We start from the raw sequence: 27,346 nt of genomic DNA, 5'->3' as shown, positions 1-27,346 counted from the left end.
GCTTTTTTATTTTTTTTTTTTCTGTACCTTTAGTAGAGATGGGGTTTTACCATGTTGGCCAGGCTGGCCTTGAACTACTGACCTCAAAGTGATCCGCCCACCTTGGCCTCCCAAAGTGCTAGGATTACAGGTGTGAGCCACCACACCCAACATTAGATAATATTAAGATGAGACTTTAGATGGGTAGAAAGCCATGGTCTGAATGTTTGTGCACAACATTTGTTAAATGTTGTTAAATTCCTAACCTCTAAGGTGCTACTAGGAAGAGAGGCCTTTTCCAAACATGGTGGCACAGGCCTTAATCCCAGCACTTTGGGAGGCCAAGGTGGGTAGATCACTTGAGGTCAGGAGTTCAAGATCAACCTGGCCAAGATGGTGAAACCACGTCTCTATTAAAAATACAAAAATTAGCCAGGTGTGGTGGTGAGCGCCTGTAATCCCAGCTACTGGGGAGACTGAGGCAGGAAAATCACTTGAACCTGGGAGGCGGAGGTTGCACTGAGCCGAGATTGCACCACTACACTCCAGCCTCGGTGACAGGGCAAGACTCCATCTCAAAAAAAAAAAAAAAAGGGAAATGTTTAGTTCATGAGGTTGCAGGTCTCACAAATAGGATTAGTGCCCTTATAAGAGAGGTCCCAGAGAGCTCCTTTGTCCCTTCTACCATGTATGTGAGGATGCAGCAAGAAGGCACTTTCTATAAACCACAAAACAGGTCCTCACCAGACACTGAATCTGTCAGTGCTTTGTTCTTCAGCTTCCTGGCCTCCAGAACTGTGAGAAATAGGTGTCTGTTGTTTATAAGCCATCCAAGTCTACAGTATTTTGTTACAGCAGCCTGAATGGACTCAGAGTCTCTCCCACAAAAGATTCCCCCTTTCTCCATTAGATGTGGCAGAAGACTCCAAGCCCTGAAGACGGCCGAGCCACAACAGGGAAAGAGCCTGGGCTCTGAATGACTTCAAGGTGCAGAGTGCCCCTATCACCAGCCCACCCTGGACTGTGTCATGGATGAAATATAAACCTTTTTGTGTTAAACTACTAAGATTTAGGGGGTGTCTGAATTCTTGATCAGCCTATTGTAAACAATATACCCTTCTCAGTGATGTAAGTGAAAGGGAAGTGACACATCCAGTGTCAGAGTGAGCCCCTAGTGGGGCAGAGTGGGAATCAGCATTTTCCAACTACAGCCTTGGAAGAGGAGATGGGCAGCCATGACCACGCACCACCACCTGGACAGCACCAATTCCCAAAAAACTTTATTTATTGTTTCAAGTGGCAAAATGTCATTGGTCTCTGTGGGGTACCTGGCGGGGCAGAGGGAGACCTGGGGTGAGGCAGGGGTACAGTCCCACCCATTATAAAAATCAAAGGCTTTTATAAAAAATGCTATAAATTGGTATCAAAAGAAAACCCAAGGGAGGCTGGAGGAGGAAGCAGAGAGGGAGAGGGAAGGAGGAGAGGAAGGGACAAAACCTTCAACCACTAGTGATGAAATCCAGGGAAGGGAAGGTGTGGGGAGAGTTCAGAAGGTGATACAAAGTGCATAAATGTGCCTCCCCAGACGCTCCTCAGAGGTGGAGGGGGACAGAGGCTACAGCCTGGGGCATGGTGGGGCTCCAGCCGTCTCCTCACCCAGGGACCCCACAGGAATGGGCACTGCCTGAGACTGCCAGGTAGGAAGAACCTGCAATGGGAAGGGAGGAAAAGACATCAGGGAAGGACACTGTGGAGGCTTCAGCTTCCTCTCCCCTACACCCATCTTGGTGCCCCCAGCTAAGCCTGGTCACAGAGCCTGGTAAGTGCCCGCAGGGTCCCAGACCAGAAGGGCTGGCTGACCACTCTCCGTCCAGCCAGGGAGCATGGGGGGACTGTCCCTGAGCACAGGGAGGCAGGCTAGGATGGTAGCCCTCCTCCTCTTCCATACCAGGCCAGACAACACCCTGACCTCCCTGTGGACAAAATCTAGAGGAGCCAAGGGCCTACCAAGTCTCTGGAGCTTGGCTTCACCTGCTGTTTCTAACCTTGCACAGAAAGGGGCGGGAGCTAAGGGACAGAAGGGGCACGAGGCCTCCCAAGCCTCCAGGGCAGGCCCTCCTCAGACTGGATCCAAGCCCAGGAACTGGTCCTCACCTCAGTGACTTCTCAGACCTTCTTCTTCTTCAGTTTCAGGGCTTGAAGCCAGTTGGGCGACGATCCTTCTGACCTAGGAGGCAGACGGCAAAGGTCCAGAATGCAAACTTTGAGGAAACTGAACAAAACAAGGAGACGAGATAGGGACAGAAACCACCCTCTAACCAGAAGAGGCAGTCTGGGGCCTGGCTGCAGGGACCCGAATTCTGACACCATCTTCATACCGTTCATCTGGGGCATGTCCGATTGAGGCTCCTCTTTGAGCCTCAGTTTGCCTCTTCTGTGAAGTGAGAGTTTCCCTTTTCATCAGGGTAATACAGTGAGATCAGCAGATGGCCAGAGCTTAGGTCACCTACCCTGAGGATTTCTCTGGCTTGGGAGGTAACGTGAGGGGCTTCCCCAGCCCTGAGACCTTGCAGGATTTCGAACGCTGGACCGCGGACTCCTTCTGGCTCGACTTGCTCTCAGCCGGCTCCCCCTCCTCAGCTGAGCGATTCCGGGGGCGCAGCTTGGCCTGAGAAACAAGTCCAGACACAGATAAGATAGTAGAGGGACAGGCAGTAGGATTCTCAGGGGGTGAGACCTTATCTCAAGAGTGTGCAGTCCCCAGAATCAAGCAGAGACCCCTCTGCAGTCCTTTCACCCCAAAGGATGGGAAGTCACTTAGAGATGCACTTCCCGCAGAACTGAGCTATGCCTTGCACACCTTTCTGTCCTTAAAAAGATATGGCAGGATTGAACTCAGACAAACTGGGTGGGATAAAGCCAGTGATGACTTCCCACCCCTGTTCCCTCTGCCTGCGATGCCACTCCACCACCCTGGCTCCAGGAGCCAACTCCTGTGCCTGCCGCCGGCTAAGATCAAATACTTACAAGAGGCCTTCTCCAATCCACCCTCCCTTCCCCTTCCCCTCCACTCTGCTGTTAGGAAATAACTCCTCTTTCTCTGAACAGGCCCAGCCCTTATCTGTGCCTCTCCTCAGGCACACCTAAACTTCTTCCCTCATCCAGGCTAATTATGGGCATCATGTCTCCCACTGCCCCTGAGGTTCCAGCACAAGAACACGTCTTGTTCTTCTTTCCATCCCATTTGGCACACAGCACAGGGCCCAGTGGGGCACAAAGGGATCTTCTGGAGCCCTCGATGGAGAGGAGAGTGAGAGGAGGAATGGGAGAGGGGGACAGGGAAATGAATTGATGGATGGAGAGAAGAAAGACAGCATGCAAGGTGGCCACCTGGCCAGATGGCTGGACATGTTTGCTTAATGATCAGATGGTACCTTCAGGGCAGAAGGGCTGAGGCCAGGAAAGAGATTGACTTTCAGCCCCTTGGTGCCCAAGGACATCCGTGTCCGGCGGCTCTGAGGTTCCTCCACTACCTCTTCATCTGAAGATGGCACCCGAGATGCCCGTGGCTCTGCAAAGGCCCAGGAAAGGGGCTCAGAAAAGGCAGCACACCCAAACTCCCCGAACCCATAGCCCCTGCAAAAGCCTGGCTTAATGCCCCAGAGATCAAGAGACATCACCAAATAATACATCAGCCCTACCCGTAGAGTCCTGGAACAGGCGTGCGTCCGAGTCTGCTGCCTCTGACAGGCCCAAGGTACCCCCAGGCCGAATGGCCGGGGCCCGGTGCCCACGCTTGCGCCCCAAGTTGGCACGGCTCCGATACATGGCACTGTCGAGGATCTCGGTGTCCTGCTCGGGACAATGGTGACACCACTGCCATTGCTGCCTCATCCCACGGGAGCCCCTCAACAGCAGCTGACCAGGAGCTGGACCCCTCCTGCAGCTGGAGCTTCACGTTCACATGACACACCTACAACGCGCTTTCTGCCTCCTGGACTGGGACTGCTCAGGGAAGCTCCAGGAATGGGGCTCTGGCTGCATCGCCCTCACCCACCCACTGTCTTGGGCTCACCCTCCACTGACCTCAATGAAGGAGAAGTCCTGACTGGGGGATCTGGCAGGAGGGCCTTGGGAGGGTCGCCGAGAAGTCTGTGCTGGCCCCTGATCGCTCCACCTGGCTGCTGAAGAGCCCCAGGTGCCATCCACATCTTCTGTCTGGCTGGCCTCACCATCAGGCTGGGGCCTCCAGGACGGTGGAGAGTCCCTGCCAGGCTCCAGCACCTCCTCCTGGGCAGCACCTGCCCCGGCTCCTTCCTCCTCCAACAGGCCCCCAAGGCCCGAGGCCGCTGACTCCCTCCGAGCCACCGCCTTGGAGCTGCTGGCTGCCAGCATCTCCTCCAGCAGGCCCTGGGAGCCGGAGGGTGGGGGGCGGGCTGGGCGCCTGCCAGGGCTGTAAAGGGGACAGAGAGAGAACGAGATCATCATGAGGCCCCATCTCCCTGCCCTGAAGCCTACTTCACAAGCTCCTTCCCGCAGCCCCCAAACTCTCCCTTGCCCTCCTCCTCATGCTTTTTCCAGACTCCTTCAAGAAGGACACGGCTGGGGCCTTGAGCAACACAGCACACAGGTGAAGAGCTGAGCCAGTCTGGCAGGTTCAAATCCCTGAGACCTTGGGTGAGCCCCCTCCCCTGGAAACAGCTCAGGCTTCTCTAACTGCACAGAGTCAAGAAAAATCTAAAGCACCTAGCACAGTCCTGGTCAGCACGCACCCCAGAAGGAGCCACCATTATTCCTGCTGCTGTTGCATGCTAGCAATGTGTTCCCTCCCAGGGCCACATGCTCGGGCAGTCACACTCCTTGGGGTGAGCCAGGTACTGGCCCACCTGCCTCTCCGGACTCATGTTGTCTTCAGTCCCCACGTTATGCCTCTTCATTCCCCAGGCTCACAGAGCAACCAGGGACCATCAGAAGACACCCGGCCCTCACATGCTGCTGGCTTTGAACGAGCTGCTCCCTCTTCTGGAAAGCTCCCCGCACCACACTGTCCCTGGTGGTACTGTCCCCTTGGTTCAGTTCCGCTTCCGAAGCTGCCCTGCCCCTCCCAGCCACCATGGCCGCCTCGGCACTACCAGCCCTGGGCTCCAATCCTGCTTCTGTCCTGTGGTTCTTTGTCCCCATAGCCTGTCAGTGAGGTCCTCAAGGGCAAAAACAGGGCCCTTTCTGCCTTTATGCCCCCAGCACCTGACCCAGAGCCTGGCTACACGCCGGACTAAGCAAATGTTTGCCAAGCAAATGAGGGGCTGGGTCACCTTGGACCTCCATGCAGCATATGCATCTTCTGTCTACTGCTTCCTCAAAACACAATGCAGCTGGACACGGGGTGCACGGCTCACGCCTATAATTCCAGCTACTTGGGAGGCCAGGGCAGGGGGATCACGTGAGCCCAGGAGTTCAAGACCAGCCTGGGCAACATAGCAAGACCCCATCTAAAAACAAAATACAAACACGGCACAAGCACACCACACACTCTCTCACTAACTCATACTACCCACCCGGTCCAGCGGCCACTCCCCAAAATGACAGACACATTCACATTCATCACACACACTCAGGCAGAGAGCTTGTGCGCTGTTTGTCACTCCCCAAGATGGACCTCGCACCCACCACATCTACAGGCATGGCACAGAGCCACACCTGACACAAACACGCGCAACCTCGTGCCCCCACCCCCCACCCCCCACACACACACTCATACCATGCACAGAGGTGTGGGAAAGGCTGGCACAGCAGTGCCCGGAAGCCAGGCCCCAGGTTCCCACTGGGATTAAAGCAGGAGGAAAGCGGGGCAGGTGAGTCAATACCAAGCAGAAAGAGGGTGCAGGGAGAGAGAGCATGAGTGGCAGTCTGTCCTTCCACAACCTGCTGACAGATGGAAATTAAAGTTGTCTGGGGAGAGACATTGGGGGAGGAGGCAGTGGCGGCAGCAGAAGTACAGCAAGGCAGCAGAATTGGGAGCAGCCCTGGCTGGGGGCCAAAGCCAGCTCAAAATCAGGGAGGATTTGGAGGGAGGGGGCGGCAACAGCACCCCACCCAGACTACAGAGGCCAGGCCCAAAGCCTCTCCCTGGGGTGTGGCAAAAGAAGACTAAGGGCAGGCCCCATGAGCTAAAGGGATGTAAAATGCCCAGGCTCATGCCTGTAATCCCAGCACTTTGGGAGGCCAAGACAGGCGGATCACCTGAGTTCAGGAGTTCCAGACCAGCCTGGCCAACATGGTGAAACTGTTTCTACTAAAAATATAAAAATTAGCCAGGCATGGTGGCAGGCACCTGTAATTCCAGCTATTTGGGAGGCTGAGGCAGGAGAATCGCTTGAACCCAGGAGGTGGAGGTTGCAGTGAGCCAAGACCGCTCCACTGCACTCCAGCCCAGGCAACAAGAGCAAAACTCCGTCTTAAAAAAAAAAAAAAAAAATCCACTCCTAAGGCGAGAGGTGGCCCAAGCCACTCAGGCAGAGGTCAGTGAGCTCTGGAGGTGGCCTTGAGGAGTGGAGAGTGGCAAGTGGGGAAAGCCCAAGAAAGTGCAGCTACGTCCACCCCGCCGGACTAAACCCCACTCGCCCTTCACCCCACCTTAGAAGCAGCTTTTCTACCCCTAAGCACCCAGATCACATACAAGCTGAGCCCCTCCCGGCACGGGAGCAGGAAAGAGGGGTAATTAGGAACACAGGGACTGAGTCCTGCCACTCCAGGACACAGCTAGGCTCTGTCTCCTCCTATGCCTGTGGCTTTGACCACAAGTTACTTGTCCCACTCTGAACCTCAGTTCCTTTATCTGTAAAATGGGGATAATAAAAGTACATAAACTGTTCTAGTTTGCTGGCAGAAATATGTGCCTAACACATAGTTAGCACTTGACAAATACAACAAATTATTAGGATGGTCATTATCATCCTCAACACGGGTCCCTGGCCAGAGAGGATGTGCCTCATCTTGTCGCCATCTACATCCTTCACCTGGTCTAAACTTTAGAGTACCCTGAGGACCAAGACTGTATCCCACCCCATCCTCCACCACTGCTCCAGAGGCAAACATGGCGCTGGAACTACAAAACGTGAATATCCCAGTGTTCTGAGACCTGAAATGAGGGAGGGGTGAAGATGGAAAGATGTGTCTAGAGAAACAGCAGCTGACCTTGACCCCACAGCGACAGGGAGGGTGCCCAGAGGAGACTGCAAGGCTTGGGCCCAGGCGGACAAGAAGAACCCACAGCCACCAGCCGTGGGAACCGGTGCAAGTCACACTGCCTCTCTGGGTCTCAGTTTCCCTAGTTTTTGTGAGGACCAATTAACAAAACCCCATGAGTACTGGGAGTAAGTTACTCCCAACTTACAGACGAGGAATCAGAGGCCCACAGAAGAGAACAAACTTGCCCAAGGTCACAGAGGTGGTGACAGAATCAGAATACAAGCCTGGCAGATGGACCCAGAGCCAGACCCCTCTGAGCTATTCTCAAGGACTTCTCGTTACAAAGGGAACCTCCAAAATTTTCTTTAAAGAGAAAGTGCCCATAGTGGGCCAGGCATGGTGGCTCATGCCTGTAATCCCTGTAATCCCAGCACTTTGGGAGGCCGAGGTGGGTGGATCACCTGAGGTCTGGAGTTCAAGACCAGCCTGGCCAACATGATGAAACCCCATCTCTGCTAAAAATACAAAAATTAGCCGGGAGTGGTGATGTGTGCCTGTAATCTCAGCTACTCAGGAGGCTGAGGCAGGAGAATCACTTGAACCCAGAAGGCAGAGGTTGCAGTGAGCCAAGATCACACCATTGCACTTCAGGCTGGGAGCCTGGGCGATAGACCGAGACTCCATCTCAAAAAAAAAAAAAAAAAAAAGAGAAAGTGCCCATAGTGTAGAATTTCCCTACATCAGAATTTCCCTGCACAGAACACTAGGTTCTTGGACATTAGCCAAATTAGCTTGGAAAATACTGCATTACTTGTCTTTAAGGTACTAATATATGCTAATATACAGACTAAGTCTTCTGTACGGCCACAGAGTACCCAGCATTTTCCAAACATATTCACAGACTGGTATTCTTTAGGACACATTTTAGAAAAGGCTGCCCGAAAGCATAAAATTCAAACAAGCCCCTCAAACTCCTCTCTAAATCAACTGTTTCTGTTCGGCTTTTGAGGAGCCATGCTTTCTGTTAGGAGCCACGCTTTCTGTTGCATACAATGAGGCTCACCTGTATGGCATCACGGCCAACCCCTGAACTCAGGTTAAAGTCAACACTGGCCAGATTATAGTAACACAATCACAAAAGCCTGGGTGCTTTAAAGACACAATGAGACCAAAGCTCAGAGAATCAGTGCTTCCCTGCTTCTCTGACACTATCCTCCTCTTCCCCTAACCTAGTCCCACCGCAATCCCTGCCCCACCTCCCTCCATCCTAAACTAAGGGAACAAGATGATCACTTTCCACTTCTTAAGAGCCACCCCACACAGAACGGAAAGGCAGAGAGCTTGTGGCGGGGGGCTGGCGGGGCAGGGGGGCATGTCCCACAACGGCCACACCTTAAAGCAGTTAACACATACAAGTGAGAAAGAGGTACTCCTGACTCTGCCCTTAAGGGGTCACACCACCTTTCCACCCTCCAGCGGAGAGGATAAAAATCACTTTCCTGCTTCACAGAGCAGCTGTGAACATCAATGAGGTAAGATGTGTGGTTAAGCATGGGGCATGCAAAGTTCTATGAGTCCCAGGAAAAGAAATCAGGAACAACCACGCCAAGCCTGGACTCTCCCCTGCACCAGGAACATTAAAGCTGGAACTCTGCACTTCCTGAGTCAAACCCTGAGAAACTGAGGCTCAGAGCCCAGCAACCTGCCCAGGACCACAAGGGCCTCCCGACACCTAGTCCTGCGCCCTCCCCTCTTCCCTGCAGTCCTCAATGCAGCCTCGGCGGTTCCCTGTGCTCCACCACCACCCCATCAACAGCCTGAGTCATGAGGAAGCTCCCCTTCCTCAAACCACCCTGGGCATCTCCCTGGGCCCATCTTCCTCTCTCCCTTCTCCTCCTCCATCCCAAATGCCTCTCCTGACTCCCCAAGACCACCATGATGCTCTCTAGCCCCTTCCTGCTCCTCTCCTCCCACCACCAACCCCTTCCACTTATAAAAGCCCCTGCCCCACACACCCAGTGAGAAGCTCCCACTGTGGGGCTGGAAAAGGTACCATTTTCTGCTCACTAAAGGGAATAAAAGCAAATCTCAATGGATGGAAATGTTAACAAAACGGATGCAATGCCTTTTTAGCACCTTTCTCAGCTGCAAAATCATCTCAGCTGGTTTTAAAACATCCATGAAACAGATTGTGCTTGGCTTGCAAAGCCTTTGGAAAGCTCTTTCAGCAAATTTGCACATAGAGGCCAAGCTCATGGGGCCAGGTCCCCATACCCTTCGGGTTCTTGAACTTGCTATTCCAGGCTTTATGATAGGACAGGCAAGAAGCACCAAGTCCCTAACCTCTTTGAGAACCCGTGGGTGCCACTGTCCACTCCACTCCTGGCTGTGGTGGCCCCGGCCAAGAAGACACGGAATTCTCTGCCCTATGCCTATGAAAACACCTGTGGCTTCAGGGCTGAGAGGCCTGGGGAACGGCTACTGTGTACAAGAGTAGAACCCATCAGAAACCATCCAAGCTATGACATGCACCATTTCCCCCGTCACAGTCACAATTCCAAATCACCAAGGAAGCTCAAACATGGGTTGCAAAAGTAACACATTAGTCATCCTTCAGAAAAGGAACTCACCTGTATATCATATTTCAATTTTTTTTAAGTAGAATTAAAAATTCTTAGTCCAAAATGTCTCAATTACCCAAACACTAAAAGTCCTCAGGAAAAACTGTTTCTTCCCTCCTCAGAAAGGTTCTGATTTCTTGGACAGCCCTCACATGTTCCCTCCCACACTCGGGATGGGGCTCCGTTCATTACCTGGCTCCGAAGCTGAGGGCTTCTCCTGTTTCCATTCCAGGGTCTGCAGGGTGTGGCTCCAAGGAAGACGAGGAGTCATCTTCACCCTGGGTCTCTGGCCCACTTGTCTCACCAACCCCCAGCTCCCTGGCCTCCAAGGGGTCTCTGGCCTCCAGGCCAGGAGACAAGCTGCCATTGTGCCTCAGGCCGGGCTCTGGGCACTGGCTCACCCCACCCACCCCATGCTCCCTGGCTTCACTCGGAGCCCCAAAGAGCTCCACATTCCGGGGCGCCAAGTCCTGGGTCCAGTCCATCTGCCCCACTCCACATCCCCGTAGCCCCTGAGAATCTCCAGACTCTGGGTCACAGGTCACCTCCAAATCCCTCAGGCCCAGATTGTTACCCCAGTCCATCTGGCCCACCCCAAGCTCTTTGTGCTCTCCAGGACTGCAGACTGCCCCTGGGGCCATATTTCTCAGCCCAAGGTCAGTTGTCCAGTCTGCCTGTCCAACTCCACGTTCTCTTGATTTAAGGAACTCTCCGGCCTCCACACCTGACCAGTCAGTCTGCCCCACGCCACTCTCTCTGGCCTGGCTGTGGCCTCCTCCCTCCCCGACCTCAGCCAAATCTTTGCTCTTCACATTAACATCAGAAGTCCAGTCCTTCTCCCCAACTCCGATTCCCCCGGGCTCTTCAGACCCTCCACTTTCCAAACAGCCGGCCAGGTTCATGTCTCTCAAGCTCAGGCCACCTGACCAGCCCATCTGTCCCACGGCATTCTCCCTGGCCTCGCTCGAGCCCCCGGAACCCACACAGCTGGACACTTCCAAGTTCCTGAGACCCAGCTGGTCAGTCCAGTCCACCGAACCAGCTGTGGTCTTCCCAGGAGGCACAAAGTGACCACCTCCCATCTTGCTAGAAGGGCTAAAGCCAGCACCACTCACTCTGTCGTTGCCAATGATGCCAAACTGATAGCTCCTCTCACTGGCCTCGACGCAGAAGTCCCGGCTCCAGTCCTGCTGCCCTGGGCTAAATGCTGCCTCTCGCCGGGGGCCAACACTGAGGCTAAACTCACCGACCCAGCCTCGCTTTCCCATCTCCCCATCTTCCAGGTCAGCACTGCCAGGGCCGTGAGCCCCTGCCTGCTGTCTCTCCTGATGCCCTCCCACCTCCTGGCTAGCATCACTGTTTTGCCAGCTGCTCTGGTCTCTCTGCCCGAGTGCCCCATCCGGCACGTGGGCAGTGCTAGGACTGAACAAGCCCCCTGATTCTCTCTCTCCTGGCCGGCCAGCATCCCTGCTGCCCTCTCCAAGGCTGTCTTCCACACTTGGAATCTTCTTCTCAAATTCCTCATCCTGTTGCTGGGCTTCCTCGGGGCTGAACCCAGAGCTCAGGGGTCTCGTTCCAAAGCTTCTGTCCTGGGCGTCAAGGGTCCTGGAGCTGCCACCACTGCTGTAGTCCCTTATCCAAGCGCTCTTCCCAAACTCCTGTTCCTGTGGCTCCGCACCCCGGCTGCCATAGGTGCCGAGTGACACATCTCTCTTCTGAAACTTCCAGTCCTGCTCATCGGCATCTTGGCTGCTGTACCTGCCACGGTGGTCCCTCTTCCCCAAATCTTGGCCCTGCTCGTTGACATCTTGGCTGGCATAAGTACCCAGAGAATCTCTCTTCCCAAATTCCCAGTCCCCGAGGCTTACATCTCGACTACTGTAAGTACCCAGTGAATCTCTCTTCCCAAATTCCTGGTCCTGGAGTTCCGCATCCCGGCTGGAGTAAGTGCCCTGGGAATCCCTCTTTCTGAACTCCCAGTCCTGAACATCTGCCTCCTGGCTCCGCTGAGTGCCCAGCTGGGCTGGCTTTCCAACTACCCGGTCCTGGGCTGTGAGCGCCCCTGGGGCAGACACTTCACTCTGGTCTTGGCTGCTGCTAGCCTCCATCTCCTCCTGGCCGATGCCACACCTGCTGGCCCAGTCCCTAGTGCTCCCTTCCCCTGCTCCTTGCCCATACTTGCTGGTCCAGTCCCTCTCTCCGAGACCTGGGTCTCCTCTAGGGCTTGCACCCCCAAGGCCATAGTCCTGAGAAGCACCTTGACACCAGCTGGAAGGACTGAAACTGCTGGGCTGTGGGTCTCCTGTGATCCCAAATTCACTCTGCAGATCTTTCTGGGACCAGCCAAGGAGTCCCTGGGAATAAGAAAAAAAAAAACAGACAAAGAAACGATTAGATTCAATCGGGGTGGGAGTCAATCCAGCATAGTCAGCGCTGCCTAGTGCCTGAAAGCCCCACTTTGGCAACAGAAAGCTGTGTGACCTCGAGCAAATCACTTAACCACTCTGGGTCTCAGCATCCTCATCCTTAAACGAGGATAATTCCTATTGCATGGGGCTGGTGTGAGAGGATTAAATGAGATCATTTAGGCCACGCACTCAGCACAGTGCCTGGCATGCAGTGGGCACTCAATCGATGGTCCCATGGTCATGTTTACAACTCTTGGGCAATACTTGGCCAACAGCCAGGAGAGGAGTGGTCTTCACACAGGAATGGCGGGCAGTGCACTTTCCTTTTGATTAGGAGAGGTCAAGATTCAAAGCCTCTCTGCGACTTGCCTTGCAAGGCAAGGTTCCAACACCCATGACAGCTTTTCCAGCCCGTCCTCCCCCATGCCCATCTGACCCCTGTCCTCCTATAAGTACCCAGGCCCTTCTTCCCCAGCCAAAGTGCCGTCTGCTCAATCTTCCCCAGGAAGACCTCTCAGCCCTCACCCTGGCCCAGGAAAGACAGGAAGGGCAGCCTCTGGCACAGGGGAAAATCCTAGCCAGGGCTTCTTGCACCCCACCCCCCACCTCACGCTCCCTGACTCACCCTTGTGGGCGGGACAGCCCTGGGCTCAGGGCTTCGGAGCCGGCCAGCCTCATCCCTCAGCGCAGCGTTGGCTAGCAGCCGCTCCAGGATAGACATGCTGGCCTCCCCATCCCCGGGCTGGGCCATGGCCCCCCGCCCCTAACCTGCCTTGGGGCTGGTGGGTGCGGCCAGACAGGCGCAGGGATAGGGCTGGGCTGCTCCCCGCGCTGGGACCTGTCCGACGGCTCTGGCGCTGGCTCTCCCTCACCCTGGCCCTGCTCCCTCCGGAGCAGCTGCAGCTTGGGCAGCCCCGCCCAGGAGCCAGTTGAGTCACCCACATCCCGGGACAGACACACCTACTGCAGGAGTCAGCTTAACCCCTTCCTGCTCCTCCTTCTCCCCGCCCCCCAGCCCCCAGAGGCCCCCAGGCTCCTCCTTTCCTGCAGCCCCGCCCCTTACAGCCCAGGCCCTGCTTAAGAAATAAATTTCAAAAGCCACCTGGCCCCCGGCCCTTAAATTCAGAGGCAGCCTGGTAGGAGAAAGGGCACTGGGCCGGGAAACGGCGCTGGCCCGGGCCCAGCCACCAACTTGCTGGGTAACTGCACAAGGCTCGCCTCCTCTGAGGCCCAGCTGCCTGTCTACAAAGCAGGTCTGGAGCTCAATGTTAATAACGTTTGTAAAAGCCAACACTTCTTAAGCACTTAGGATGAGCCAGGCGCTATTCTTGGCACTTTAGACATTACAGCTCATTGAACCCTTGCCAGCACCCTTGGAGGTAGAGCTCATCTTGTTATCCACATTTTACAGATGTGGAAACTGAGGCAGAGGGCAGAAAAGTCACTCTTTTAAGGTCACACCTGGGCAAAGGAAAGCAGAGCCAGGAGATGAACCCAGGAGCCCACGCTCTAAATGGCTACACTGTTTTGCCTTGAACGATATTCCCATAATGAGAGACTGAATACTCGGCACCTGCCACGCACTGTGCCGAGAGCTTTCCACTTCGATTTACTCACAGTATAACTCTAAGAGGCCAATGCTACTATCAGGAAAGCACTCTGAAGCTCAGCAGTTAAGGTACATTCTTCCCAAGACCAATCAGCTAGCGAATGCTGGAGCTGGGATAGAGCCTCACACTAAACCCCATACAGCGTCCTGTGTGGCTCTGCAGAGCTACAATCTGCAGATCCACAGCTGCCTTGCTCGCTACCACAGCCCAAGCTCTCGACATGTAAAATTCATGTTCAAAGAATGAAGCCCACCCAAGCCCTGGCCTCTGTCCCCAGAAGTCCCACTCTCCCTATGCCCATTCTCACCTCAGAGCAGGTACTTGGGGACTGTGCGTCCTTCAGCTCAGATCCAGCTCCCCGCCTTGCACTGCCACCACTGGGTGGTGGTGAAGCCAGGAGGTCGTCCAGCCAGCGGGAGCTGCTTTCAGGGCCCGGAGGCTCGGGGGACGCCCTACACAAGTCTTGAGCCTCTGTCCTGGGTTGGGTGGTCTCAGCCCGGTCTAGGGTCATGGCCTCCTCCTCGACAGGCAGTGCCTGCCCAGGCTCAGGGACATCAGCAAAGAGAACACAGGGCTGGTCAGGGGGTGCTGGCTGCTCCTGCCCCAGGACTGGCTCCAGGATGGGCAAGGCTGCCTCCCTGGTAGCCAGGGGGAGAGGGGACTCCTGTCCAGCCAAGGGCTCCTGCGACTCGTATCTCTCCTCTGCCTGCTGCAAAGGTAATCCAGGTGTGCCCTCAGTTGTAGGCAGGGGCTCAAGGGGAACAGCTGGGAATTGAGGTTGACTCTCCCCATCGCCCTTCTGGGTGAGGGACATGCTTGGATCATCCCCCTGCACCCAGGAGCTTCCTGACCCACTTGGAGCTGACCCGGCCCCTTGCCCCTGCTGAGACACTCCTTCTTCCCCGCTGGAAACGGCCAAGTTGCCAGCCTCAGCAGCCTCGGCAGCCTCACTTGCTTCAGTGATGGGGGAGGGAGGCGGGGAGTCCAGCCGCCACACACCCAGACCCGAGGGCCGCGTGGGGAAGGTCCATTCGAAGGACTCTGATAAGCTCCAGTTGGACTCTGCCCCAAAGGGACGATCCAGGGCCAACTGGCTCCCCTGGCCTTGGGGCAGGGCAGCCAGCGAACCCCCCAGCTTCTCCTGGTCCTGACTGGGTGACTGGAGCACACCTTCAGAGAATCGGCGCTGAACCAGGCTGGTGGGGCGGAGGTGTGCGTCTCCCTTGGCCTCCTCCTCCCCGCCAGATGGAAACGTCCGAGTGAGATCCAGCAACTCACCCACCTCGATCACGGGCTGGGGCGAGGTGGCAGGGGGCTGATCCAGGCTGTGGGGCTCCAAGACCTCAGGGGGAGGGCTGCTGGGTCTGGGGGCCTCTGGAGCCCCCTCGGCAGGGAGCCCTGGGCTGGGGGTGTGGCGGGAGCCCTCATCAGGCAGGGCTGCACTTGGAGCTGTTGGAGTCACAGGGGAGCAGGGAGAAGCCTGGGAAGCTTCAGGACTCTGGGCTTCCAGAAGCTGCGAGTGGCAGGGAGAACTCTTATCAGGCGAGTGAAGATGGGGAGAGCCAGGGCCTGAGCCTGAGGCTTCTGCGGGGAGGCCTGGGCTGGCAGGGCCTCCATTCTCTGAGGAGGGGGCTGGACTTGAGGGAATCCAGGGCTTGGAAATCTGCAAGAGAAAGATCAAGAGCCGTCACTCACCTCTCAGCGGGGCGGGGAGGGTCCCCTCTGACCCCACACAGACCCCAGGTCAGCTTCTCCCAGGCTGGGAGGAGGAAACTGGAACCCGAGGGGGTCCTCTTGGGATAGCTGGGAGGGGCCCCACAGACGACTCAAGGCAGGACTTCTCACAGAGCCCCCTTTAGACCTTCTCCCGCAGAATGCGCCTATCCTTATTCACAAAGCATAATTCCTACCATCTCAGGTGGTTGGAACCCCTCACCCACTCAACCCAAAGCTCATCTGAGGATCTCCTCAGAGGTCACAGTTCGGGGTCCAGAACGCCTGCTTTATAAAGGGAAAAGGAACATTGAGAATCTGGCTCTTGAAGCACCTCAGCACGTGGGAGTCGGGAGGGGAGAGAGGGTTTCGCATCCAAGCAGGATTCGAGGTGCAGTGCAGCTACAGAGCAGCTCGCGGGAGTGGCTACAGCATGCAGGGGGTGCCCCTCGTGGCACGGAAGGTGCCAAGGAAGCAGGAAGGCCATGGGACCCAGGCAAAAGGCACTGGGGGGTGTGACAGCGCCTGGCTTGAGCCGTCCCAGCACTGCCTCTTACCAGCATGTGCCCTCCCTCACGTATGGCGGACACTTGGTCTCTCTGAGCCTCAGCTTCCCCTGAGGTACATTAGGGCTGGTGGCGACAATGCTCATCTCCCAGTTAGGTGAGGGTGAAGGGAAATGTGTGCACTGGCCCCTCGGCCTAGGACTCATGGGATGATGGCGGCAGAGAGTGGGGAGGACGTGGAGAGAAGAGGGGGACAAACAAGGCACCAAGCACCTGGCACTCCACCTGTCCCCAGACAATGAAGTGAGTCTGGCTCCATCTGACCTTTGCCCTCTGCAGAGGTCACGCTTCCCTGGCCGCCCTCTCCCATGTAGTTATTTCTCCCACATCATCACCTACTAGGCCTGGGCAAAATAAAGGGTCCTGCTTGCTTCTCAAGGTCCCTTCTGTTCCCTCCATGCTCACTCCCCTCTGCAACGTTCTAATTTCAAAGCTCGTGCCCTTAAACTATAGAACCCACAATTCTTTCTTGTTATCAACCCTTACGCACCCATCATTCCTTGAAAACCATAACCGCTGCATCACTGCAACCCTCTCCATCATTGCTGTGATAGCTTACAGTCATCTCCATAGCCAGATGCGACCCTTCCAGCCTGTGTCATTGACCTCCTCTTCCCCAGTGACTGTGCGACCCATCCTCTCAAGGTCACACCCTAGACCTCATCCTTACCAGTGGCTGCAACCTCGGCATCATCTCAATCCCAAGTATCCCACCTGCCCATCCCCACCACCTATCTGACCGGCTCACTCTATTTCCCCAACGCCCTCATTTTCAGCCCCTCTCGTAGCACAGCCCCTTAGCCCTAATTCTTTCTCATTGTCCCCCACTCCCCTCATATCCTCACCTCTCTTCTTATCACCATTAACGTCACTTTTTACCCAACGCTCAACTCCCTCATCTGCTTCATCACACTGTTTAACCTGTTTAAACACAGCTCTCCAATACAGCTGGGCCAATCCCAGCCCAGCACCTGAGTAGCTGCATGTGGCTGGACAAAAACACACAATCGTGACAGCTGGTCTCACTCCAGATTCACCGCTGACCTCAAGCCGGCCCTAGAGCTGCCCAGAATCCCACGGCACTCCCCCTGCCATTCACTCCATGATTCTCTCCCAGGCAATGTTTTAGCATCTTCTCCCATCAGACCTCCACACCTCCCCCAATCCTCTCTCAGCTGATGGCCTTGCTTCCTGTTCCCTGAGAACACAGAGGCCACCAGCAGAGAACCCCCGACAACCCCCCCCCCACCGCCACACACATACACACCACCCACTTCCTGCATGGGAGCCCAAGCACTCTGCCTCCCCTTCTGCTATCAGGCACTGTCCTCGCTTGGGGCTGAGGTCAATCCCTCCTCTCTCTCCTGCATCATTGATTTTTTTTTCCCCTCTCTACTGGATCATTTCCATCAGCACACAAACTGCTCTAATTTCTTCTGTCTTGAAAAGCCAAAAAAGCAAACCAAAAAACCACTCTTGACCCCACATCACTCACTAGCTACCATCCATTTTCTTGAAAGTCCTGTCTACATTCACTATTAATATCCACAGTTCTTCTTGTCCCCTTCTCTCTTGAACCCACTCCAAACAGGCTTTCTCCTTTACCTTGCCACCTAACTACTCTCGTCAAGGTCACGGATGACCTCCCTGGAGCTGAATCCAATTGTCTGTGCTTACCTTACTTGACCTGTCAGTGGCATCTGACAGCTGATGGCGCCCTCCCCCAGTCCTGGAGGCTGTCTCCACTTGGTGGACTCTCTCACTATCCTCCCAGTCTCCTTGGCTGTACCTCCGGGCCCTCCCCTCCTGCACCATCCCCACTCTCAGTAATCTCAGCCAGTCTTCACAAGCATCCCTACTCTGACAATTCCCAAGTGTTCCTTTCAAATTTGCTCACTTCCCTTGAAGGCCAGACTCGGCTACCCAACCATCCGCTTGACGTTTCCACATGGATGTCTGAAAACTATCTCAAATTCAACAAATCCACAAAACAAACTCCCATCTCCCCCGATCCTGCTTCACCCTTAGAAGTCCCCGTCTCGGCAACCATAAACTCATCCTTCCGGTTGCTCAGGACCCCAAAAGCCTTGGGGTCACCCTTGATTCTGTGCTATCTATCTGAAAGTCCTTTCCACCATGCCTTCAAATTCTATCCAAAACCAACCACTTCTCCCCATCTCCACCGTAGGCTACCTCCAGGGTCCAAGCCGTCATCATCTCCCACCTGGACTATTCCAACAGCCCCCTGACTGGTCCATGCTGCTGATCTTACCTCCCTGCAACTGATTCTTAATCCAGTGGGCCAGGTGACTCTTCACAACTAAGACAGCAGCATCCCATGCCTCTCCTGCAAACCCTTCAAATGGCCTGTTGCTCTCACTCAAGCCAAAGTCTTTCTAGAGGCCTTCGAGACTTGACACAAGCCAACCCCACCACCCGTCGGTCCTCACTACCACCTAACTCCTCTCTCACTGCAAGGCAGACATCCTGGCCTCCTTGCTAGGAAAGCACCAATGCCTTTGTACTTGCTGTGCCCTCTACCAAGAATGCTGCTCCCCAGACATGCACACAGCTCAGCCTCTGCCCTTCACAGTGACACCTTCCCTGACCACACTCGTCCCTGCACTCTCTACTCTACCTTCACAGCTATCCCCAACATCCAGCTCCTAACAGGCGCTCAGTCACTGCTTGCTGGATGGACAAATGAATCAAGTCAGATCTCCAGCTAGCAAGGGCTGTATCAGCAAAAAGGGCCATCCTGTACCTTGTTTACTCAAGAAAGCAGGCTGACCATCTTCAAGAACAGGAGTATGATGGGAAAATCTCAGCAAAAGGACTCACCCCTCTTCTGAACCCAGAAAAGGCAGCCCAGCCAGGGAAAGCATGGGAGGCAGACACAGCAGCTCCTGCCTCAGCCTAAGTTACTTACCCTTTGTAAGCACAGGTGCTCTCATCTCTCACATGGGACTAACTGGGTCTACTAGCCAGAGTTATCACAAGGATTGAGTTAGTTAACGTTCCCGGAACAGGCCCAGTACATAGTAGTGACTTAATCAATGGCAGTTGCTGTGGATACTACCATTACTGTTTATGATGAATGGCCTCATGGCCTTAACCACACCTAGCCACTTTGGTGATCAAGAGCACTGGCCCAGGAGTCGAAAAATCCCAGGTCCAGCCCTCCAGTGAGTCACTCTCTCCATGGGCCTCAGTTTCCCCATCTGAACTACAAGGAAAGTAAAAAGATGATCTCAGATGACCCTTCCAGCTCTAAAATACGTGATTCTGATTCATAACCGGAGGATAACTCACATCAGCAGGTAGCTCCGAGCTGGCTGCCTTAGCCAGGTCCCCGTTGAAGGCCAGGTCGGAAGGAAGGCTCCTGTGAGGGACGAGGACAGGAAATGGAGGCACGGAATGTTAGAGTCTGTCACAGAATGAAAAATGTGGAAGAGTCTCCCAATTCAACTTTAACAGCACCCAAAGGTTAAACCGTCCTAGTCATTTACTCTTGAGCCCTGCCTGCAACTATTAGGGACACAGAATCTGTCCGTTTTCCATTCAGCACGTGCCCTGGAAAACAGTGCTTATTCCCTACCTGAGCAGGAAGGGTTAAATTCCCCAGCTCCTTTAGGAAAAGCATCCTGGATGCCCAGACCTCTCAACGGCTCCTAAAAAGATAACTCCTCTTTCCTTTCACCCATAAGGAGTTAAAGTTCTCCTCTAGCCAGGAAGAGTGCAGCTGGTCCTGCTGCCCTGCCAATACTTCTTGAAGAATTGCAGTGGGGGAGGGGAAGAGGAAAGAGTGATTTTCCAGGGTTGAAATTGTTCTTAAGCTCTACTTGGAGTGAGGGAGAGAAGGAAGATGGCGGGTGGAACCCAGCCTGGGCAAGAGTGTGACCTCACAGCACCCTGGTCTGGGACAGGCAAAGGACTAGCTCTGGGGCCAAGGCTCCAGACACTTTCAGGTGAGAGAAGGGCAAGGCCAGAGGGCAGGGCAGGGCAGGGACCCTCAGCTTCCCGCTCAGCCCAGACCACACCAGCCCTTGCCTTCATAGCAGTAGGAAGAGAAAGGGAGTCTCGGAGCCCAGCAGAGCGGTCAAAGGCCCAAGGAGCCAGCCATACCTCAAGCTGGCTCTCCCAGCACTAACGACAGCCTCTGTGCAGCTGATGGCTCCTGAGATGCCTCAGCCTTTTCCTCCAATGTCCCATGCCCACTACCCCAAGAAGCACCTCCTGGCCAGCCTTGCTTTACACTAGTGGCAACTCTGGAGAAGCGTATCATATGCAAATATCTCCAACCAGCCAAAATCTCTGTGCAGACACTAGCTGGCCTGGCATCAAGATGTGTTCCTCTCGCCGGGCGCGGTGGCTAATGCCTGTTAATCCCAGCACTTTGGGAGGCCGAGGCGGGCAGATCACGAGGTCAGGAGATCGAGACCATCCTGGTTAACACAGTGAAACCCCATCTCTACTAAAAATACAAAAAAATTATCCGGGTGTGGTGGCGGGTGCCTGTAGTCCCAGCTACTCGGGAGGCTGAGACAGGAGAATGGCGTGAACCCAGGAGGTGGAGCTTGCAGTGAGCCGAGATTGCGCCACTGCACTCCAGCCTGGGTTACAGAGCAAGACTCCGTCACAAAAAAAAAAAAAAAAAAAAAAGATGTGTTCCTCTCTTACCTCTCCCATCAGATTCCGCCTCACAGGCAGAGACTGTGCCCTACTCATCCTGACACACGCAGCCCCACCCCAGGACTGGCACACTGCTCTGCCCACTGTAAGAGCTGGCAGTTAAGAGCAGAGGATTTGGAATCAAACAAACATCTGTCTCTGCCTCTTAAGTTGCTGAGACTATGGGAGTCATTTTTGAGCCTCAGTTTCCTCATCTCTACAATGGATCTAATACTCCCTTGAACAAACAGGATGCCAATGAGGCAAAGTTTGGTGCTCAGCTCTCAGTATATAGAAACTAAAAATAAACTTCTTGGCCGGGCATGGTGGCTCACGCCTGTAATCTCAGCACTTTGGGAGGCCGAGGCAGGCGGATCACCTGAGGTCAGGAGTTCAAGACCAGCCAGGCCAACAGGCTGAAACCCCAACTCTATTAAAAATACAAAAAAATTATTAGCTGGGCGTGGTGGCCCACACCTGTAATCCCAGCTACTCAGGAGGCTGAGGAAGGAGAATCACTTGAACCTGGGAGGCAGAGGTTGCAGTGAGCCGAGATCGCACCACTGCACTCCAGCCTGGGCGACAAGAGCAAAACACTATCTCAAAAAAAAAAAAAAGTCTATTGTCTATTAAACTTCTATACTGTACATTTGAACTCTCTAACATAAACCTGCATCAACTCTGTAAAGAAAAACTACAACTTTAAAAGCATACAGTAATGATAACACCATCTGCCGGGGAATGATTTGTGACCTAGATCGGGATCTGCCTGTACTCACAGCACACAACCAATCTACAGGTAAAAGTCACAACCCTATATGGGGCCATGCACTTGGTCCCCAGCCCCCACCCAATCCCACCCCACCTGACCTCCAGGCTGCCACAAAATATACAACCTCCCACCCTTCACCTCTCCTCAGGGGTCTTCCTGTGCTCTTCCTGGCACTCTGCTGGAAACTTTACTGGCCCCTCCTGGGACCATCCCCTGGAGAGGGTGCTGCCATCCTCATCCCTGGGAGCAGTGGTCGTGCCATAGGTCCTGGGGCCATATCGCGAGCTGCCATCGTGGTTAAAGGTGAGGCGGGAACCCCACAGGCGGTCAGGGCTGGCAGGGACCTCCTTCCGAGGCTGCTCCATCTTGGCCAGGATCTCTTCCACCGTAGTGGCCGCGAAGCGCTCTGAGGCTGGGCGGAAAGGGGCAGGGGCCTTCCGTACGCCCCCTGGGGCAGCACATCGAGCTGGGGGTGTCAAAGGGGGTGGCTCCTCTTTCCCAGCCTCCTCTTTCCCAGTCTCTTGGGTGGCTTCTCCTCCAGTGGAGGCCTCAACCGCAGGCCTTGGTGCAAAGGGAAGGGGGCGCTTGCTGCCACCATAGGGCTGGGGTCCTGCCAGCATGTTCATCTTCCTGGCAGAAGGCAACTCAGCCAGGGGACCCCGGGGAGGCCGAGGCCCAACAGGCACCAGCAGGCTGGGTTTGGCAGGCAGGGCTGGCTTGGCAGGCAGGGCCCGAGGTTTGGGCTTGACAGGGGGTTTGGCCCGAGTGTCACCTACCAAAAGGAAAGGGTTGGTGGGGGAGCTGTCAGAAGAACCAGGAAGCAGAACTTCTTTGTTTCCTGTTCCACCTCATCTCCCACCCTCCAATTTAAGAATATTCACGTCTTTCGAGGCACAAGTCATATGCCACCTCTTCCATGAAGCCTTCCTTGATTTTCTACACACATCCCAAAAGCATCTTCTCCCTTCTTCAAACTCCCAAAATGTTTTAGCCAATTCCCCTTTTAAGCTGAAGCTATTTAAGGACCCACCTGGCACCTTATTTCGTCCTGTACTGTATTTTGCCCCTAGCATAAGTTATAATTAAACAAAAGAATGAATGAACAAATGAGCCAATAAACAAATGCCTGCCTGTCCCTATCAAGCAGTCAGCACCCCCATATTCCCAATCTAGTTTTTTCACCTTACGTGACACTCTTCTCTATCATCCATAGTAAACTTTCAATCTCAGCTGAGCTTCTCTATCCTGCCTCCAGGCTGCCTCCTCCCCCAGCCACAGCACACTCCCAGGCCACCTCCCCACTGTCATCTGGTGTGTGACTGGGAATGCAAACTTACTACTGACCCAAGTCAAACAAAAGTAAATCTGCTATGGGAAGAAAAAAAAAAAAAAAAAAACAGGACCAGAAGTCTACCTTCTATATAAAGCTAAATGACCTTGGAAGTTGGAAGTACCCTCGTCCACAATCCTCCTGATGGAATCTCGTACCTCCTACACATTCGGCTAAATATAAGAAAAGAGTCTACACAAGGAGCCAGGAGGTCTGGGTTCAAACTCCCACTTGTACACTCCATTTTTCCCTGTGGGCCTCAGTTTTCCCCTCTGCAAAGCATGCAGCTTGATCCATATAATCTCAAAGGTCCCTATCTGCTCTTACACCTGTTGGAGATTTATGATCCTAAACAGTTCTGAAGAGTCTCAAGAGAAGCTGAGAACCTTTCAAACTCATCCTGCACTGCCTTGGTACTCCTTCCCTATCTCAACAGAATAGTCACTCAACCACCCCCTAAGACAGATAAGAGGGGGCAGCCTCTGCCCTTCCCACCCCCTCCCAGCCACCCGCCTCCACCCTGTACCCATTGGTACCTGGCTCAGAGCCAGTAGGCACCAGCTCCTCCTCCATCTCCCGGGGCAGTGGGGAAGCCATGGCTGAGCTTTCCCTGAGACTAGACACTTTCATCACATGCGGCAGACCCTTCTTGAGAGCGGGGAGGCAGAGAGGTATGAGCTGGGGTGGCTGCAGACCTAGGAAAAGAGAGAGAGGAGAAGGAAAAAAAGAGTTGGGCGTTGCCAGTAGGTTTAGCGGAGAGAAGTCTCCTATTTCTAACACAGGCAGAGTGTGGGACAGGAAGAGACAACTTGGGGTGGGGTAGGGGGGGTGGGGAGGGTAGGAGGAGGTCAAGGGAGGTTCCCAGCAGCCATATCCTCAACTCTTCAAAGATCCTCCCCAACTCTTACCTCCTAACCCCAAAGTCCTAGCGCTTCAGGGAGTCACTCACTGCTCCCTCCTCTGACAAGCTCTCCAAGACACCCCACTTAAGTCCCCACAGTGCCCCTTGGGTAGGACGGCCCCGCTGGAGGTGTCTACTCAAAGCAGAGCTAGAGAGCTGCAAAGTATGAAGTCTGTCTGTGAATCACCTCACGGGAGACGGGAAAAACCCGCTCCTCCCCAACCTGGGCTCCGCCCCACTGCCTGCCTCCCCCTTCCCGCTCACCCTCCTTCCCTCTCTCCCTCCCTCCCGCAGCTGGGAGTGGTTCCTTCTCCCCCCTCTCCCTGTTCTCCTTCCACAGCCCTGCCCCACTCTCCCCTCCCTCAGAGCTGTCTCATCCAAACACGGAAAAATAAGGAATAAAAAGTAAACATCTGGAATATATTTTTTTCTTTAATTTCTCAATCGCTTGGCTTCAGCTTGGAATTTGATGAGGTAAAGCCAGGGCCTAGTCCTGTTGCCATAGCAATGGCCTCCCACTGGATTTCCAGGGCCTAGCCAAGAGGAAGGAGGAGCCGGCCCAGGCCTGGGCTGGGAGAACGGGACAGGGCTTGAGAACATCCGGGGGGTGGAGTGACTTGGGGGAAAATTCCCTGGGGCTCCACCTTCCAAGACAGTCAGGGTGGAGCAGCCACAGCCTATGAAAAGGGGCTATGTGGGCTTCACTCACCAGCCTAGGGTTGGCTTTAAGGAGTTCTGAGGGGGACAGAAGAAATTAAACCAAGAGGCACAGCCCGGTGGTAGAAGCCTGTCACATGAGCTTCAGGATCTGATATACCAAGATTCAATGCTGGGTGGGTCTACCACTTTCTAGCCATGTGACTTCTCCAAGCCTCAGTTTCTCCAACTGAAAAATGGGATTATTGAGACCCTCAGGGGGCTTACATGAAATAGTACATGAAATAGGCTTAGCACAATGCCTAGCACATAATAAGGGTTCAACAAATGTTGCCTATTATTACTGTGATTCCATTCAGTGTCACCAATGAGGTAACATCCCTGATAACCACCTCCTCCTCTTCCCTGACCCCAGGCTACCAGCATTCCCAGACCATTCCTTCACTCTCCCAGGCCCTAGTCCTGTCACCTGTTCTTCAGATACTCCACCACCTCCTCAGTTCCCATCCTGACTCCTGAAGCACTCTCCCACCCACAAAAACATGGAGACCCTGGGGGATAGGGTCCTGCACCTCTCATGCAAGGCGGAAGTTTCCCTCACTTGGTATGCAGAGCCCTGAGGACAACCCAAACTTCTCCTCTCAACCTGCAAGGGGCATTGCCTCACTTAAAGTCACCCACTCCAGCTGGTCTGGGAAGACAGCACCAAATCCTTAAAAGGGACCCTCAGTGCTCAACCTCTGCAAAATCCAACTCCCCTCCCCTAACGCTGACCCTGCCCCAGGTGTTTCAAAGATGGGAGAGGGTATGAAGACAGTAGAGAAACCCAGTACTGTCAACCCGTTGGTCAGTCAACCACCACGGAAGACTGCCCACTGTGGGTGGGTGAATAACTGTGCAGAGCCAGACCAAGTGTGGTGGGGTGAGGGGCACATGATAGAAAAAATAAAATTAAAACACAAGATTGTTTCCTTGTCCTTGAACATTATTACTAGGGACATAGTGTGGGTGGTTGGAGATGGAAATGAATTGGCTCAGAACCAAAAAAATCCTTTCACCTGGGGTTCTGATGGGCCCCTCTGCGGTATGAGGGGCTGCAGCAATGAAGGCGGGCTCAGAGTCCCCAGGTGCGGAGGTGGCCACAGCAACTCAGAGACCCCAGCCAGGGGCCCCTGGTGACCAAGGCCACCCTGGCTGTGGCCAGAAGCTGCAAAATCGCAGCGGTTCTGAGCACTCCCCACCCCCAAGAGACCAGGGGGTAGAGGGTAGCAGGGTAGAGACGAGCTGACCCCTGGCAGATAAGGCCTCCAGAAGGGCTGGGCAGCTCCAGCCCCGGAGGAGACTCGGCGCAGGCGGGGTCGCCCCTATGGACCCCAGGATCTCCAGCCGGATCCGAGGCTAGAGAGGTCGGCAGGGACAGCACGTAAACTGCTGGAAAGAGGGAGGGCCAACGGGAAGATGGAACAGCCCCGGGCAATGGGCTGTCTGGAGGGGCCCAGTGGGGAGCTCTGGACACAGAAGGGACGGCGGCAGCCGAAAAGGAGGAGAAGAGGATGGAGGAGGAGGAGGGGGCGGCGGTGGCGGCAGAAGCGGAGGACCTGTGAGCGGGCTGTGAAGCAGCCGGCGAACAGACGGTGGGCTGCAGATGTCGATCAGGTGGGGGCGGACTGGGGTGGCTGGAGGCGTGCCGAAAGAGCCGGGGGAGGGGGCTAGCGCGGCCCGGGGGAAGGGGAGGCAGGGGTCCCTCCAGCGGCTCTGCCCGCCCCCGGCCCCGCCCCAAGCCCTCGCCCCCTCCCCCCTTTCTTCTGGCTCTGCCAGCACGAGCTCCAAACCATGCGCCCTCCGCCCCCGCGCACACGCGCCACCTTCCCCCGGGCCTACAGCGTCCCCAGCGCCCCCGGCCCCTGCAAACTTTCCTGGTGACCCCCGACCACCACCACCTCAACCCGAGGTGTCGGCTGGAAAGCACCCACTCCTCCCATGCCCCTCCCCCGCCCCATCCCGGACCCCGCCCCCTCCTTCGCCCGCCCGCCCCCGCGCACTCACGCGCTCGCCCGGGATCCGGCTCCGCTCGGCTCGGGGCCCCGATGCCAGTCCCCGCCGCCGCCGCCGCTGCTACCACCGCCGCCGCCGTCACCGCGGGACGAAGCCACTGCGAGCCCCGGCGGGGCCCCGCCCCTAGCTCCGCCCAGGCCCACGCCCCCAGGGCGCTTCATGAATATGCATGAGCCGGTGGAACCCGGGAGTGGGAAGCCCGTGCAGAATTCGTCCCACCGTCGGCGAACAGGCGCGGCCCAGTACTCAATTATTCATGAGGCTTGCAGATGAGGGGCCCGCCCCAGGCTCACACCGGGGCGAAACTGATGCAATTCAGCCGGCCGCGCTCGGGTAAAATGGCCACCGAGACGACTGCCTAGAGAAACTGCCTTGGCGGCCCCTCCCGGGCCCCGCCGCCTGCACAGAGCACAGTACCATCGAGCTACGCCGGCAAGAAGGTAGCCGCCGGCGGACTGGAGCGGCTTCCTGGTACAACCACCTGCGTGGTGAGAACGCGCGCAACGTGGCCATCCTCCTGTGTCAATTCAGATTTAGCGCCACCGTGAAGAAGTCTGGCAGCTCCGCATTCCTCATTAGTGACCTTTATCTCCTTTTAGGCCCCTTCTCAGACATGGGTTCCTCCCTACACTGAAGTTTGTATCCCCCCTTCTTCCCGTAAGAACAAAAGCTTCACATATACTCCGTACTTTCTTGCACCACCACCAGGCTGCAACCACCACCACCACCCTACACACACGCTCATCCTCCCCGACTCTCCAGGCTCAGGTTTCTACTCCCCCGGCTGCGGGAAGGACAGTCAATCCTGATTTCATTATCGAAAGCCTTGAAAGACCCTTGACTCATAGGTAAAGATGCAGCCAAGAGCTGCCTCC

The 27,346-nt window shown here is 55.2% G+C and overlaps 1 protein-coding gene across 2 annotated transcripts; it reads right to left on the bottom strand.

The window, feature by feature from the left end:
* Positions 1-1,246: 1,246 nt before the first annotated feature.
* Positions 1,247-26,616, bottom strand: TNKS1BP1 (tankyrase 1 binding protein 1). 2 transcript variants are annotated; one of them, XM_054438349.2, is made up of 12 exons: positions 26,463-26,616; positions 23,395-23,553; positions 21,667-22,300; positions 19,398-19,467; positions 14,114-15,469; positions 9,981-12,142; positions 4,066-4,432; positions 3,681-3,831; positions 3,414-3,550; positions 2,490-2,647; positions 2,134-2,206; positions 1,247-1,687 (listed from the first exon to the last, which is right to left on the bottom strand). In XM_054438349.2, exons 2-11 carry the CDS (start codon positions 23,486-23,488, stop codon positions 2,146-2,148), a joined length of 5,190 nt encoding a protein of 1,729 aa, XP_054294324.1. In that variant the 5' UTR covers positions 23,489-23,553; positions 26,463-26,616; the 3' UTR covers positions 1,247-1,687; positions 2,134-2,145. The 2 variants fall into 2 exon arrangements, with proteins under 2 accessions (XP_054294324.1, XP_054294325.1); XM_054438350.2 differs by lacking the exon at positions 26,463-26,616 and adding an exon at positions 23,767-23,998.
* Positions 26,617-27,346: the final 730 nt, after the last annotated feature.

This window comes from Pongo pygmaeus, chromosome 9, assembly GCF_028885625.2.
Source record: "Pongo pygmaeus isolate AG05252 chromosome 9, NHGRI_mPonPyg2-v2.0_pri, whole genome shotgun sequence".
In the NCBI taxonomy this organism is placed as follows: domain Eukaryota; kingdom Metazoa; phylum Chordata; class Mammalia; order Primates; family Hominidae; genus Pongo; species Pongo pygmaeus.
The sequence above is the reverse complement of the archived record's forward strand: the minus strand, read 5'-3'. Positions and strand labels throughout refer to the sequence as shown.